We start from the raw sequence: 12,926 nt of genomic DNA, 5'->3' as shown, positions 1-12,926 counted from the left end.
TCTAATTTACATTTGGGGGTTTTCTCCTGTACTTTTTAAATTGACAGTGTCTCACCTCTTAAAAACCACATACAGCTGTGAGTATATGTGTTCCCTCTTTCTCATAATAGCTGACCCCAGAGACAGCAAGCCTTTATTACTAACTGCAAGGAAGAATGCACAACACTACGCTCTACCTGACACAGCTGCAGCTCCTCCACATCTGCTTTACAGTCACTCATTCAGCATCCAGACTCATCACATAGTTTAATTGTGGAAGACTAGCAAGGACAAGCAGAATGAAAGAATAATAGACAAAGGTACACATACAGTCAGACAGAAATACACAAATGTGGCATATGCTCCCTATTTTTTATTATTTGTTGTTTATAATCTGGTCATTGCCCTCGTCACCAGTCCACCAAGAAAAATCTTATCTTATACTTACTGTTTCACACCCACAGTGCTCTCTTTCACAAAGATTAGGCAGCAGATACCAGTGAGACTTTGTATTAGTAATTCACTGAGGAAAAGTTAGTAATACATTGATTCTTTACATCCTTGTTAATTTTCTAATAGCAGCCAGGATTCAACCCTACAGAAGGTAAATTCAGCTCCCCTTGCATTCCATACAAGTTGTTCACATTTTTGTAAGGGATGAGTTGTATGCAGAGGGTTTGATGGTTATGGTTACAGCAAATCAAGTAAGATGCAACAGATGCAATGAGAAATGGTTGGAAAGCAGCAAAGAAAAAGTCCAAGGTCTAAGTGCCAGGTTTGCATGTATGCCAGCTGCTCTGCAGCTCGGGAGAGGCAGGCAAACAAATACTTACCAGGTTTAATTTCCAGCAGCTTCAGCCTGGAATCCTCAGGGGGATGCAAACGCCTCTTTTTGCGCCAGCAACGTGCTGGGTATGTGTACAGCTGACCTGGGGCCAGGCCTGAAGATTAAAGGCAAAAAATTAATCACATTTCAGTTTGTAAACCACTAGCACCGTCTCTAGCATCTTTGTTCTTGCCCTTCCAGCATCTCCTTGTTGGAGGGTTCAATTCTGCAAATCATGAGGCAGAACTACACACTCAAGGCATCCAGTGCTCCTGAGGCTCTTCAGCACCTCTTGGGATCAGGCCTACAGAGAATCTAGGTCTCACTTAGACACTTCACTCAGCTCACTGAAACCAGAGCTGCACATAAATAATTTGTGATTTCTTCAGGGTAAATAGAATTTCAGACTCTCCTGGGTCACAAGGGTGATGCCTCCTCCACAGGCAGAGAAAGCCCCTTGAGAGAGAAGAGATGAAGTTCTGACATTCAAATCTTGAGGCCCTGATGCACAGAGCAGGTCAGGAAATTTGTGTCTTCCAAACAGCAGCAAACCAAGACCCAAGAGGTCTGACTCTCTATTTTTGTTTACATTCTGGACTTTTGTTTGAATACTAATTCTTCATTTTGACTCTTACTTACTCATGCCAATATTCTGAATGAGGTAGGAGATACACCAATAATGTTTATATCATTGCATGTTCCCTTAAATCACTTTTGGCATCACTGGGTGACAGCCAGCTGTCCTGGCTCGCCTAACAGACACCCTTCAGCCAATGTTTGAGCTGTACTTTTCGTGCTTGCATTCAGGACACAGCAGGGCTTTGTGAATGCATCACTACTAGGTGCACAGAAGCACACTGGCAAGTGCTTCAAAGTATCCTCAACTGCCCCAGATAGTCATGACACACAGAAATACCCAGCAAGAAAAGTTGGAGGAATTTAATTCTCTCCTCTGCTTTTCCTGCCCTCTCTGTCCACCAGTTCTGGTTTGGCTCCTCTGTCCTTCTGCTGTTCCTGTTGTCTTGAAGGGGCTACAAAGCATGACTTCAATTCCAGACTCATTGTCCTCAAAAAACAAGTAAGACCACATAAGAGAGAGAACAGGAGTGGTGTTGCTATATCTGAAACTGTACTGACAGTGAACAGCTGGACAGCATCAAGAGGGTGCCAGTAAAGTGGAACAGCTCAAGGGCAGGAGGATGGCCCAAGAGTTCTCTCCTCTCTTCTGAAGCAGCCAGGAGAGAATACCAGCTTGGGAACAAAAAAAAAACTCACCAGACCAAATGAGGATAATTTAAAAAATTTTAAAAAATCCTCTTACTTGGGGGTTAGGAGGAAGATACAATAACATAATTCACCTTGAAGGAATGTGCTCATCAAATTCTGCAGGTGAGGCCTAATTTCCTGGTTTTAAATATTTCAACTGTTGGAAATGTCAGTTCAGACCCCAGCACCTTCCACCGACTTCCAAGGCCTTGGAGCATCTACGGCATACTGAGTATGGCCAAGTGATGAGTAGCAGCAGAGATTCTGGCTGTTTCAGGGCACAGAATGTTATTCAACTTGGACTTTGCATGCCCTTCTTTCACTGATGCCCAGAAAGCTGGGCATTGTGCACATCCCAAGAAGGACACATTTCAGAACAGGTTGCCTAAGACCGGTTTGGAAATAAAAATGGGAATAACTAGCACTTATACAGTGTTTGGACACCCTTCTTCATTCCACTTTGCAAACATTAACCACTGCAAACAATTGCTATAATGACGAGGTGGATTGTGCCTGGCTCTGATGTGAGTAATTAAAGAGGTGGAGGCAAGAAGCCCCACCCTTTCTCAGCAGGTTCTGTGCAAGGACTTGAAGGCAACACTGAAATGGCAATTGCCAGATCAAAGCAATAGGACAGAAAATCAGCCCTCCATTGCATGGGCCTCCATAAAGGAGCCATTTGAAGGAATAATTACCACTGCTTTTGTCCCAGACAGAGAGGAGCAAAGAGCTACTAGTCTGGCAGGAATATCTGCTAATGCGAGCACTCCTATACAAAAGAGCAGTTCTGGATTCAGCCAGGGCAGCAAAAGCCAAATACACATGCTGAAAGCCCAGCTAGAAACTTGAAAGGAGAATTGGGAGAGCCTGTTCCTTAGAGAGTGGCAGGTAGATCAATTAGAAACAGATGATCCAACATCCACCTCTGCAACCCTTCAGGTAAGCTCTCTGTTGCTACTTGTAATACACCTGTTCATTAATATACTGTCATCCACTGAACTTAAAACACATACCAGATTTTCACTTCATTCAACCCACCAACGCTACCTTCATTTCTCTACCCTGTTCCTCATCTGTCACTGTGCTGGCTCACATGAAGTGTAGATCGTACACAAAGGAGAGGCAACAAGGAAAGGGTCAGTTCTGAATGCTCTGAACGTAGCTCCTTCACAGGCAATCCTGCAGTGAATATGGAAATAATGCATATCACCATCTTCAGCCCTCTGTGGGTTGTCTCTCTCTGGTACCTTATAGGGCAACCAGAGAAGATTCCAACCATTTGCTTACAGAGGAAATAGCAGAACCTGCAGTGAGTTATGTTGTTTATCTCATTAGTGTAGGAGAGTCATAACTCAAAGCTCGTGTGAAAGGCCAGGGGAGGAGGGGAAAAGGAGGGAGTTATGTGCAGTATTGTGTGAAATTAACCCTGAACTGTTTATCATGAGACGCAGATTTTTGACTCCTTTAACAAAGAAAACAGCAAGAACTCAGGTTAATATGCCGAGTTCCTGATTCTTCTCTGGTTTTCAAGTCTGTGTACATGAAAAGAGGTCCCGGAGCTTTGCCATTTGCCTTTATCTAGTTTTTCACGTTAGGGATAGTAAATGGTAGTGAGCACAGCACGTAAGACAGATACTGGGAGGGTTGGCAGAGAATTTTTAGAGCCTTTTAGTATGGGCACAAGCACATTGTGTACAGACCAAAACCCAAAACCAGGCATGCTAAAACTGTAGAGGGATGCCTTGACTCACCATAATACTACAAGAAAGAGATTACGCAAAGACACTCAGGAGAGCACTAAATGGGCTAATAAAAATCAAGAAAGAGAAAAGCAAATATGGGGGAGGAGGGCTGGTTCATTTCACACTGATTATTCTAATTCAAAATAACAAAGTCATCAGATTTGGTGGCCAACGCAGATGCAGGAGGCTTCTTTGACTTGGTACTCTCTGTGAAGAATGTTCCACCATCAGTCTCAGTGAAGATCTGCAGGAGAAATGTCACCTATCCCCTTCTGCAGGGCAAGCTGCCAAACAGTTCACTATCAGAAGTGAGGAAGGAAAGATTTGCAGAATGAATTTGCTCAAAGTAGTCCACAAAGCTTGTTGCTAAGAAAGGCCAAGAATTAAGACATCTTGGTTCCTGGTGTGATGCTGTAACAGAGTTATGATGATTCCTTCTGCACCTGTACAGATGCCAATGAGACCCACACAAGACTACCTGTGTCTGTCTTTGTGGAAGATGCTGTTGACAAAACCTTACTTCTGAACACAGTGGATGTATGCCTGTGTCTCTGTGTGTGTGTGTGTGTGTGTGTGTGTGTGTGTGAGTGTGTCTCTTCTGACTGTGTTCAGAAGGATAAAAATAGCAGCACCTTACTCATAACAAGGGGAAGGGAAGGGAAGGGAAGGGAAGGGAAGGGAAGGGAAGGGAAGGGAAGGGAAGGGAAGGGAAGGGAAGGGAAGGGAAGGGAAGGGAAGGGAAGGGAAGGGAAGGGAAGGGAAGGGAAGATTATGCAAATCATAATCACTTAGGATTAGAGAATTTTCAGCTGAAATAAAAAACTTGACTGTGGACCAAAGAAGGGTGAGTCCAGAAGTTTAGAAAACTCCCATCTTGTGAACCACGTTCAGCAGTCCTGAATTACCCTAGCAGTTTTTGTAGCTAAAGTATTCTTTGGATATTTTTAAGACTGTAAAAATACCTGTTGTCTCTTGCACCAGAAGTGGCTACATTTTATTATATAAACAGTTTTCTGGTAGTACTGCAACACAACACTAAATCTACTTTTGATATTTAGTAATAGGAGGAGCACAAGGATCCTTCCTTTGGTATATCCTAGACAGGGGAGAAGGAAAGTTTCAGCTAAGACTCAGCTAGGCACTTTTCAGAAGCAGCAATATTTTTCTTAGCCCCAGGAGCATAAAGGAATATCCTATGTGTTCCTCCCACTTAATCTCCTGTAAACCAGACAATGGAGGAGATTAGAGCAGGCTTCACCTTCCCATAATTTCAGATCTAGAATTTGAGGGGGTGGAGGGTGAAGGTGGGAGGGTGTAAATATTGTTTGGAGAATTGGCACATATTTATGCATATGTATGCATGTCATACTTCCAGTGCCCATGTACCCCAGGTCCCTTCCTGCCTGGATTCTCTGGGCTGCACTAAACGAGGGGGGAAAAAAAGTTAGAAATACATTTTGGTGCTGTTAAAAATCCGTTCCCTGAGCTAATTATTGGTCAGATACTGAGCTACAACATAGCCAAATTCCCCTTGGGGTTCAGAAGGACTCCTGTCTGAGCAACATCTCCAGTCTTTGGTGACTGGTGACTGTCCTTTGCCTTTCAAAAAGGAATTTCAGATGGATTTAGTCTAACAAAGGAACAACTAACCAAAGTCTACAAAAATAACAGTGCTCTTTTCCCTTGAGCTTCCCTGAGCTGTGGAACAGGCATTAGCCAAAGCTCCTTAAGGAAATGTACCAACTTCTTTCTGTACCCAAGGGAACCACAGCTCCAGAACTGATATCCAAGCTAACCTATCCAAAGCAGAACCAGGATTTATAGGTATATTTCTAACCATTAAAACAACATTCATTCAATTAATGGACTGTCCTGTATTTTACTTCAGTTTTATATCCTTCCTAATATAGTTCTTTATTTTCAGCATTCATCTGAGAAACTCCCACCTCCATCTTGGAGGTAATTCCAGTCTTGCTTAGAGCAGAGCATTGAGTCTTCTGCTACAGACTGGGATTGATAGCATGAAAAGAGCTACAATGATGCAGCCTTAGAAACTACCATGTCAGGCACCTCTTTGCATAGTGAGAGAGTAATTAGCATGAGCTCTCTGCAGTTACCAAAGGAAATCCCCTGCAGGCACAGAGGTTTAGGCAGTTTCTCTTCTGTGTGGCCTGTAGCAGGTTTGAGCTCCTATTAATTAAACCCCACGAGGGCTCAGTGGCCAGCCCTCCCTACATGCACGTGCATACACAGACACAGCACCACCAACCTGGTCCCCTGTGCCTCTTCTCCATCCAGATGTAGCAGTTGTTCTGAGCTACCCCAGTCTGCGAATCCAGGAAGGGAAGGCGGACGCTGCGCTCAGCACAGAGCCGAGAGTTGTAGCTGCGACAGTGCTCAATTGCTTCTTTGTAGAACTGGTCCCCGAGGCTGCCAAGAGAGACAGGGCACAGTGAGAGTGATGGCGCTGCCCCCTCCAACAAGAGTAGGAAAAGGGGACGCGAGGTTGGTTTGAAAATGGACAAACAGAAAAATTTTGCTGGACAGATGCAAATGTTGGTGACACGAGACACTGATGAAGCAGATCATGCAGAAAGTGATGTCAAATTCATCAAAAGATCAGGCTGGCAGGAACCAGACACAGATCTTTTCAGTAACAGCGTGGCTACTGAATGAGCAAATGATGCAATCACACTGCCCCATGACCCTGGGTCAGGCCAATGTACACCACAGTGAACTCATTTGATTGTTTCTCTTCCCCTGTAGTTTGTCCAGCCAATTCAGCAAACCAGTCATTTCAATCCCATGTTACAGCAACTGCTGCAGTATGTTTTAAGCAACCAGAAAGCCAGCCAAGTTTAGAAGAACTTCGCTCCAGCATTTCTGGTGCCAAAGAGCCCATAAGAGCAAAGACCATAGTTCTCTTATTGTGTGCTTCTGAGGCATGAAAACATACCCCTTAATAATTAGAGCCATATCTGCAATGGTCAGACTAGATGTTTTGTCATAAGCCTTCCAGAGTTCCTTCCACAGTGAAGCCTGAGGTGCCAGGAGCAGCAGGCTATGGCAGCGACCAGTCAGATCCAGCATGGCAAATGCTGCTTTTCTCTGGAGCCCAGTGGGAATAACAGTTCTAAAGACAATGTCACTTACTTAATAAATAACTGTTTGTTCAAAAATTCTGTAGAATCTTCATCTTCCCTTGAGATAGGTTTAAAAACTCTGCCTGCTGGAGATTACCAAAATCCTCCCTCCAAATTTTTCTAAACAGGGAAAAGCATCAAAGTAAAGCTACCCTGAGGACACAAAGCATCTGTCATGCTGGAGCATTGCAAAGTAGGTGGGCCACACTGCTGAACCTCATTCTTGATCTATTGTCAAGGTGAAATTCACTCGTGACACGAATAGCTAGGAAAGCTACCTGTTAGGGGTAAGTTCATTAGAAAACAGGAGCAGAGTGATAGATGGCATAACTTGCTCTGACTCTGATACTCATTAGTGTGCAAAAAGAGTATAGCACATACAGCAAGTGAGCCAAAGGGATGCATGCACAGAGATAAAAGGAGCTCCCTTTGCTGTTCTATTAGTTGTTTTCCCCACTATCCTCTTCTGTAGGCACAACTGGCATTTTAAAATTTTGCACACCTCTGAATGTCAAATCAGTGCAAATTGCTCTGTTTTGCCATCTGTATCTTTTTTGTGACTCACATCTTTTAAGCAACTCCTCAGCTGTACCTTATGATTTACATGGAAGTCAAACTCTTCTCATCTTGGCCACACTGCACCAATATCCTATCACTGACAGGGGCCATAAGCAGAGGCTTAGGGAAGAGCAAAAACACAGCAAATACCAAGGGAGGCACCTCATGTTCTCCCTTCTCAATTCCGATGATCAGAACTCAATTTACCCAAGTCTCGGGTTATCCAATGAAGGGGAGGTCAGAATATCCTTTGGCTGCAGAGACTTCCTAAGGGTTTTCAGAGGTTTTGTGCAGCAGTGAACGTCTGTGTGAACATTGTGCCTCTCAGACGTGTCCTCCTCTGCTGACCACCAGCTCCTGGGCAGCTGCCAGTGCAGGGATATGTGGAGGGCAGCTGAAGGAGAGAGCTCTCTGGGCTGTGCAAGCAAGTGGAGGGTACAGCATGGGCAGAGCGTGTACAGCAGGATCCCTCCGGACACTGAATCCCCTGCAATGACCTCAAACGCCCTTTTCCATAAAAAGGCAATGGGGGAAGGGAAGGGGAGCAGGGGAGAAAGAAAAGATAAGCTGCTCTACTATACAAAGAATGTGACTAGGAAGAAATGAAATCTTATTAAAAGCTGTAATTAAAGTTGTACACTTGTGTAATCAAAGTCAGTAACAAGGAGACCCCAGTTGATCAAAGATTAACAGCTCTTTCCACAAACACTTGAGCTTCCTCAGAGCTATGTCAGATTCCTTCTATATTAAACCAGGGATGCTCTCTAACTCTAAGGAGTTTACTGGAAAGAAAAGCATAGCTGTGTGACAAAAAACTACCACTACTGCATATGTCTTCCTTATGCCAAAAATCACTTCAGTCATTAGAATATGTTCACCACAAAGCATCCATATTAACAAAAACAATACATTTCAGCAACCGAGATATAGGATCTGACTTGAGATTGCTTCAGTTTCCACCTTGCTTTAAGACTTAAAATAGCTATAAGTCTTCAAATGTGAAATATTTGGCTTTAAATAACACTATCAAGTAGAGTAAATTTCAGATTTTTCTAAGAGGGAGAAAAGAGCACTTGAGATCCTAATGGCAGAGAAGCAACCAAGCTAACGGGTCAAATTCACTCCTGACAAAATCTTGCAGTCTAGCTGTTTCATTACATTTATTTTAAAGATTTTAAATATGCAATTTTTGCCTTAAAGAAAAATAACAATTTAGAAGTATTCAGTCATCTCCTTATTTTAAGAATGCTTGCCTTGGCTCCACTACCGCAAGCATGATCAAAAAATGCAGTTCTCTAAATATTCACTGGAAAGATATTCAGGTACTGAGACCCTGAGGAATTACCCTGGCCTTAATTATAAATGGAATTTTTTTTTAAGTGACAAACAATCAAATATAGGAAAGTAAGAAATGGTATTTCCTTATGACACACATACATCAGTGGTAAACAGCTCCCTGAAATTACTTTTGGGTCCCTAGTTACTTTGTTTTGCCATTAGTCTTTATTGGAGGTATTCTGACTCATTCCAAACTACAGTTAGGTGTTTTTTTAAAGAACTTCAAACTTGGAGATATTTTTTCTTTTTTTGTGGTACATATCTAAACACAGCATGTTTTATCTTATGCAGAAAAAAAACCAGAAAGTGTAGTAAAATCAGGGCAAAAAAGGGGAAGTATGGTCCCATTGTGTTCCTCATAGCAGAGTCAGGGAGGTGGGACAAATCCCAGACCCCTCCCAGGAGGTTTACAATGGAGCTGGAGAACAGACAAGGGTGGGAATAAGACTGGAAAGCACATGAGCTCCAATGAAACTCAAACAGATCTGTTAAATTTGAGCAAGTGAGATACAAGAAGAGAAAAAAAAATTAATATTGTAAAGTGTATCATATGTCAGAAAAAAGATTAATTATCTGTTACATGCTTCATAGTTTTCCCAAACTGTGTTGCTATGGAAGACTTCCACTTCAACTCCTGAAAAAGTATCTGTAAAAACTATGGGGAATTTCCTCATTATTTTTATGAAAAGTATGTATGAGTCAGTGCTGTGCTGTGACCGACTGCAAGGGTCAATTCTTCCCTTTGGACAGGGGAGTTAAAGGTCACACAGACTTGTCTAGATTGATATTAATGACACAAAATCATCAGCATATGTGCAGACTTTAAAGATGCTGGGAAAAAGCAAGGAGCAGACATGAACAACTGCTGGACAAGGAAGGCAAATCATACTGAAGGCAGCAGAACTGGAAATACAGAATACAGTTGTCAGCACGCTGTGAAAAACACACAGCCCTTGAGTACAGAGCCGCAGGTGAAAGCCCAGATGCTTGCGACAGGCGTGCCCATGACACTGCTGGCACACACACAGGCTTTGCACTTACAAACCATGAACACTAAAATAACCCAGCTCTGGCTGACTGATAAAAGCTCCTGCACTTGGAAAACAACAACCCATACTATTACATACTCCTGCAAAGCTGCATAGGAGGGGTAAATGTTTAGTGAGGTTAGGGGCTCTTTACTGGTGAAAAGAAGTGTGACTGAAACTAAACAGCAGGCTGGGAGCAGTGGAAGCTCGGCATGAACGGGGAGGTGAGCACTGAAAGCACCAGCAGCCCTGTGGATGCTGGGACTGCCACGAGAACCTGGTGCAATTCTGTGCAGCCTTGCAGGTAGCCACTGCCATGACAGCAAGCACCAGCACGGAAGATCAGGGTCTGTGACTTCCTTGAGGTCACTTTTCTTTTAAGTGTTAAGAAACTGAGGTTTTCTACCATGGAATCAGGTCAGCTAATAACAAAGCCAGGGAAGAACAATTCTTCCCTTCCCTCAATCTTTGCCTGCTAGCTCTAACTAGACCATAAGGTTTCTGAGCAGGCTCCAACTTACCACTTCTCTGTACAGTACCTAGCGCCATGACGCTGCTGTCTAGGCATGCCTTCAATAAGAGAAAAAAAAAAAAAAAAAAAAAGAAACCCAAGAACTTGCCTGTCTTATAAGCCCATAAATTTGCAATTTGCAGCAAGGACCAGGAGCCTGACTTCACTCCAGATGTTCAAGATGTTTCTGTGCTGACCAGGGATCCTGATGGGCCCTGAAAGCAGCAGAGCAGCTCTCCACCACTACTTCACAGTCCATCCTGCAAAGTCACATATTTTTGAGTGCACTTACACCTTTTAAAACAGCTATAAAATAGGCAGAATCCAGAGTGCCCCTCCTGCAGTGCCTAAGACAATTCAGGTTAGGACCCAGAGAAGGTGAGCACTCACTGAAACACCTATAACCAGCCATGCTCAACAATGATTACAAGTCCACATCACCCTGGGAAAAGTATAACAAAGAACCTGTCCTCCTCAAGTGCAGTTCTTAAATTTCCACCAGACACCTCTGAGTATGAATCCAGATTGTCTCCAGTTCTTGAAGCTAGGCCTCATTCTAGTAATTTCCCTCTAAAGCCATGCTCACTACATGACTAGGCAAGTAAAAACCTGATATCACAGGAAGAAATGACTAGTCATGTAACAGAAAGCAACAGACTTTTTCTTCTACAGTTTGCAGTGGTCCTCAGCCACACTCAAAAATGTGGGACCTGCTTTCCTTAAGCATGGACTTTTTGTTTACTATACATTCAGTCTCCAGTCTTACATTTTAGTTCATTTGACACTGTGAGGTACAGCGAGGACAACCAAAAAAGACCTTTTAAATCAGAACTTGTTTTTCAGCAGCACTGCCATCCAGTTTCAAACTGGGTGAGATCTGAGATGTGGTATGAGAGAAGTGGTGCAATGCAGCTTCAGAAGATACTTTTTACTCTCCTTTTGGAGACACTCATGAATGAGTCTGGACATAAAGCACCAGTGAGGTCTTAGGCCTTCTCACAGAGTTGAAGAGAGACTAAAAAGTCATGCAGGCACCACCTGAGTTATCAGTTGCCTGCAACACTGGACACCATCTTGGACAACTACGTGTCTTGGCAAGTGTTGAGAGAGCTGCACTGAGCTGCCTATACTATTCCTTTCCAGCAGGTCCCACAAGGCCCCTGACAGGCAGCTGCTCCTTCTCTCTATGACCTGTGACACAAAGAATGCCACAGGGCTCAATTCTTCAGCCACTTCTGTTTAATATCTGTGCAAAACCTTCGGGGAATATGATGAAGTATCTAGGCAGCAATGCCAGCCATGACATTGATGACATGCAGTTTATGTATCTTTTTCTCCCTCATGCTGACAGCACTCACCCAAACCTCACAGTGTTGAAAGCAAGGGCAGCATAGCTGGCAGAGGCTGAAGTCAGAGGAGATCAGAATGAGGCTGATTGGAAGTGGGAAGCATTACAAACGATGCACTAACATTGTTAATGTGGGTAATCTTACAGACACAATCACCAAAAGGGCCTTCCTCTCCCTCTCCAGTCAGCAGAATTCTCTTCTCAAGCTGAAGCCTGGCCATGCTCATGTGTTTCTCCCATCTGGACTGGCCTACTCTGACTCTCTACCTCAGGCTAGATAAGCAACAAAGACAGAGCTAGTTGCAAAACTGTGGTACCTCCCCTGTCACAAAGCAAGCCAAAGAAGCCCACAGTCCCCTGCCTGTCCTTGTGTCTTTTCCTCACAGACTCTGAAACACTACTGAGTTTCATGAAGAGCACAGTGGACTAAGTTCAAGCTGCTTGAACGTCTGCTTCTCCTTTCTGTACCCAGATGCTGCTGGAAACCTGTGCTTAGCAGAGTCCAGCATCACCAGGCTCCTGTAGCATCTTCAGACAGCAGACCTTCAGCTCCAGAGCATCTTCCCAGAGAGATAAAGCATTCTGCTTTGCTCATCCTCACATTACATTGCAAGATGCTAACATAACATTCATCAAAAGATCCAAGCAAAAGAAAATATGACATATTCAAGAGTGTCAGACAGCTATTGAGCATTAAACAACAAAGGGCTGGCTAGGCCCCTCCTTTGGCTGCACTCTCTGGAATTTCTAGTTTATAGGCAGTGCTTAATTGCTACAAGCATGCACCCTTTGCAACTGCATCAAGGTAGGACGTGGAGATTCAAGACCAATAGAGAACTGCTTTCCTGGTGTTAGTTGAAGCATAACAGACTGCTCAAAATCCTACCACAAAATCTGATGGCAAGCCAGAAAGTGCAGGAATGTGCAGATTCAGTTTTCTCATAGTGGTCCATTGCATCTGTCCCTGCACAACATTTTCTAATGATGTAAGGGGTGTGAATGTGAGCAAAGGCAAAACAGGATTTCCAGATGTGCTACAGAATGACTCAGACTTTCTGGGCTCTCAGTTTTTTCACATAAACTTGGCAGCTTTCTAAACACATATCTACAGTCTCCAAAAGCCAGAGTCATTGAGACAGCTATTTCATTTCTATACATAATTTCACCTGATGGACAACAGGAAGACT

At 43.5% G+C, this 12,926-nt stretch overlaps 1 protein-coding gene across 10 annotated transcripts in view; it reads right to left on the bottom strand.

The window, feature by feature from the left end:
• The window catches only part of DPF3 (double PHD fingers 3), a 167,391-nt gene that overhangs the window by 94,290 nt on the left and 60,175 nt on the right, over positions 1–12,926 (bottom strand). For all 10 annotated transcript variants that reach the window (XR_005256987.1, XR_005256988.1, XR_005256986.1 and 7 more), the window contains 2 exons: positions 6,083–6,243; positions 813–920 (listed from right to left, as the gene is read on the bottom strand). Coding sequence is in view for 5 of the 10 variants with exons in the window: in XM_038136989.1 (XP_037992917.1) it covers positions 813–920; positions 6,083–6,243 (269 nt within the window). In the remaining 5 variants the exon portion in view is untranslated. The remainder of the gene's footprint in view (positions 1–812; positions 921–6,082; positions 6,244–12,926) is intronic.

Source organism: Motacilla alba, chromosome 5 (assembly GCF_015832195.1).
Source record: "Motacilla alba alba isolate MOTALB_02 chromosome 5, Motacilla_alba_V1.0_pri, whole genome shotgun sequence".
NCBI classification, from domain to species: Eukaryota; Metazoa; Chordata; class Aves; order Passeriformes; family Motacillidae; genus Motacilla; species Motacilla alba.
The sequence above is the reverse complement of the archived record's forward strand: the minus strand, read 5'-3'. Positions and strand labels throughout refer to the sequence as shown.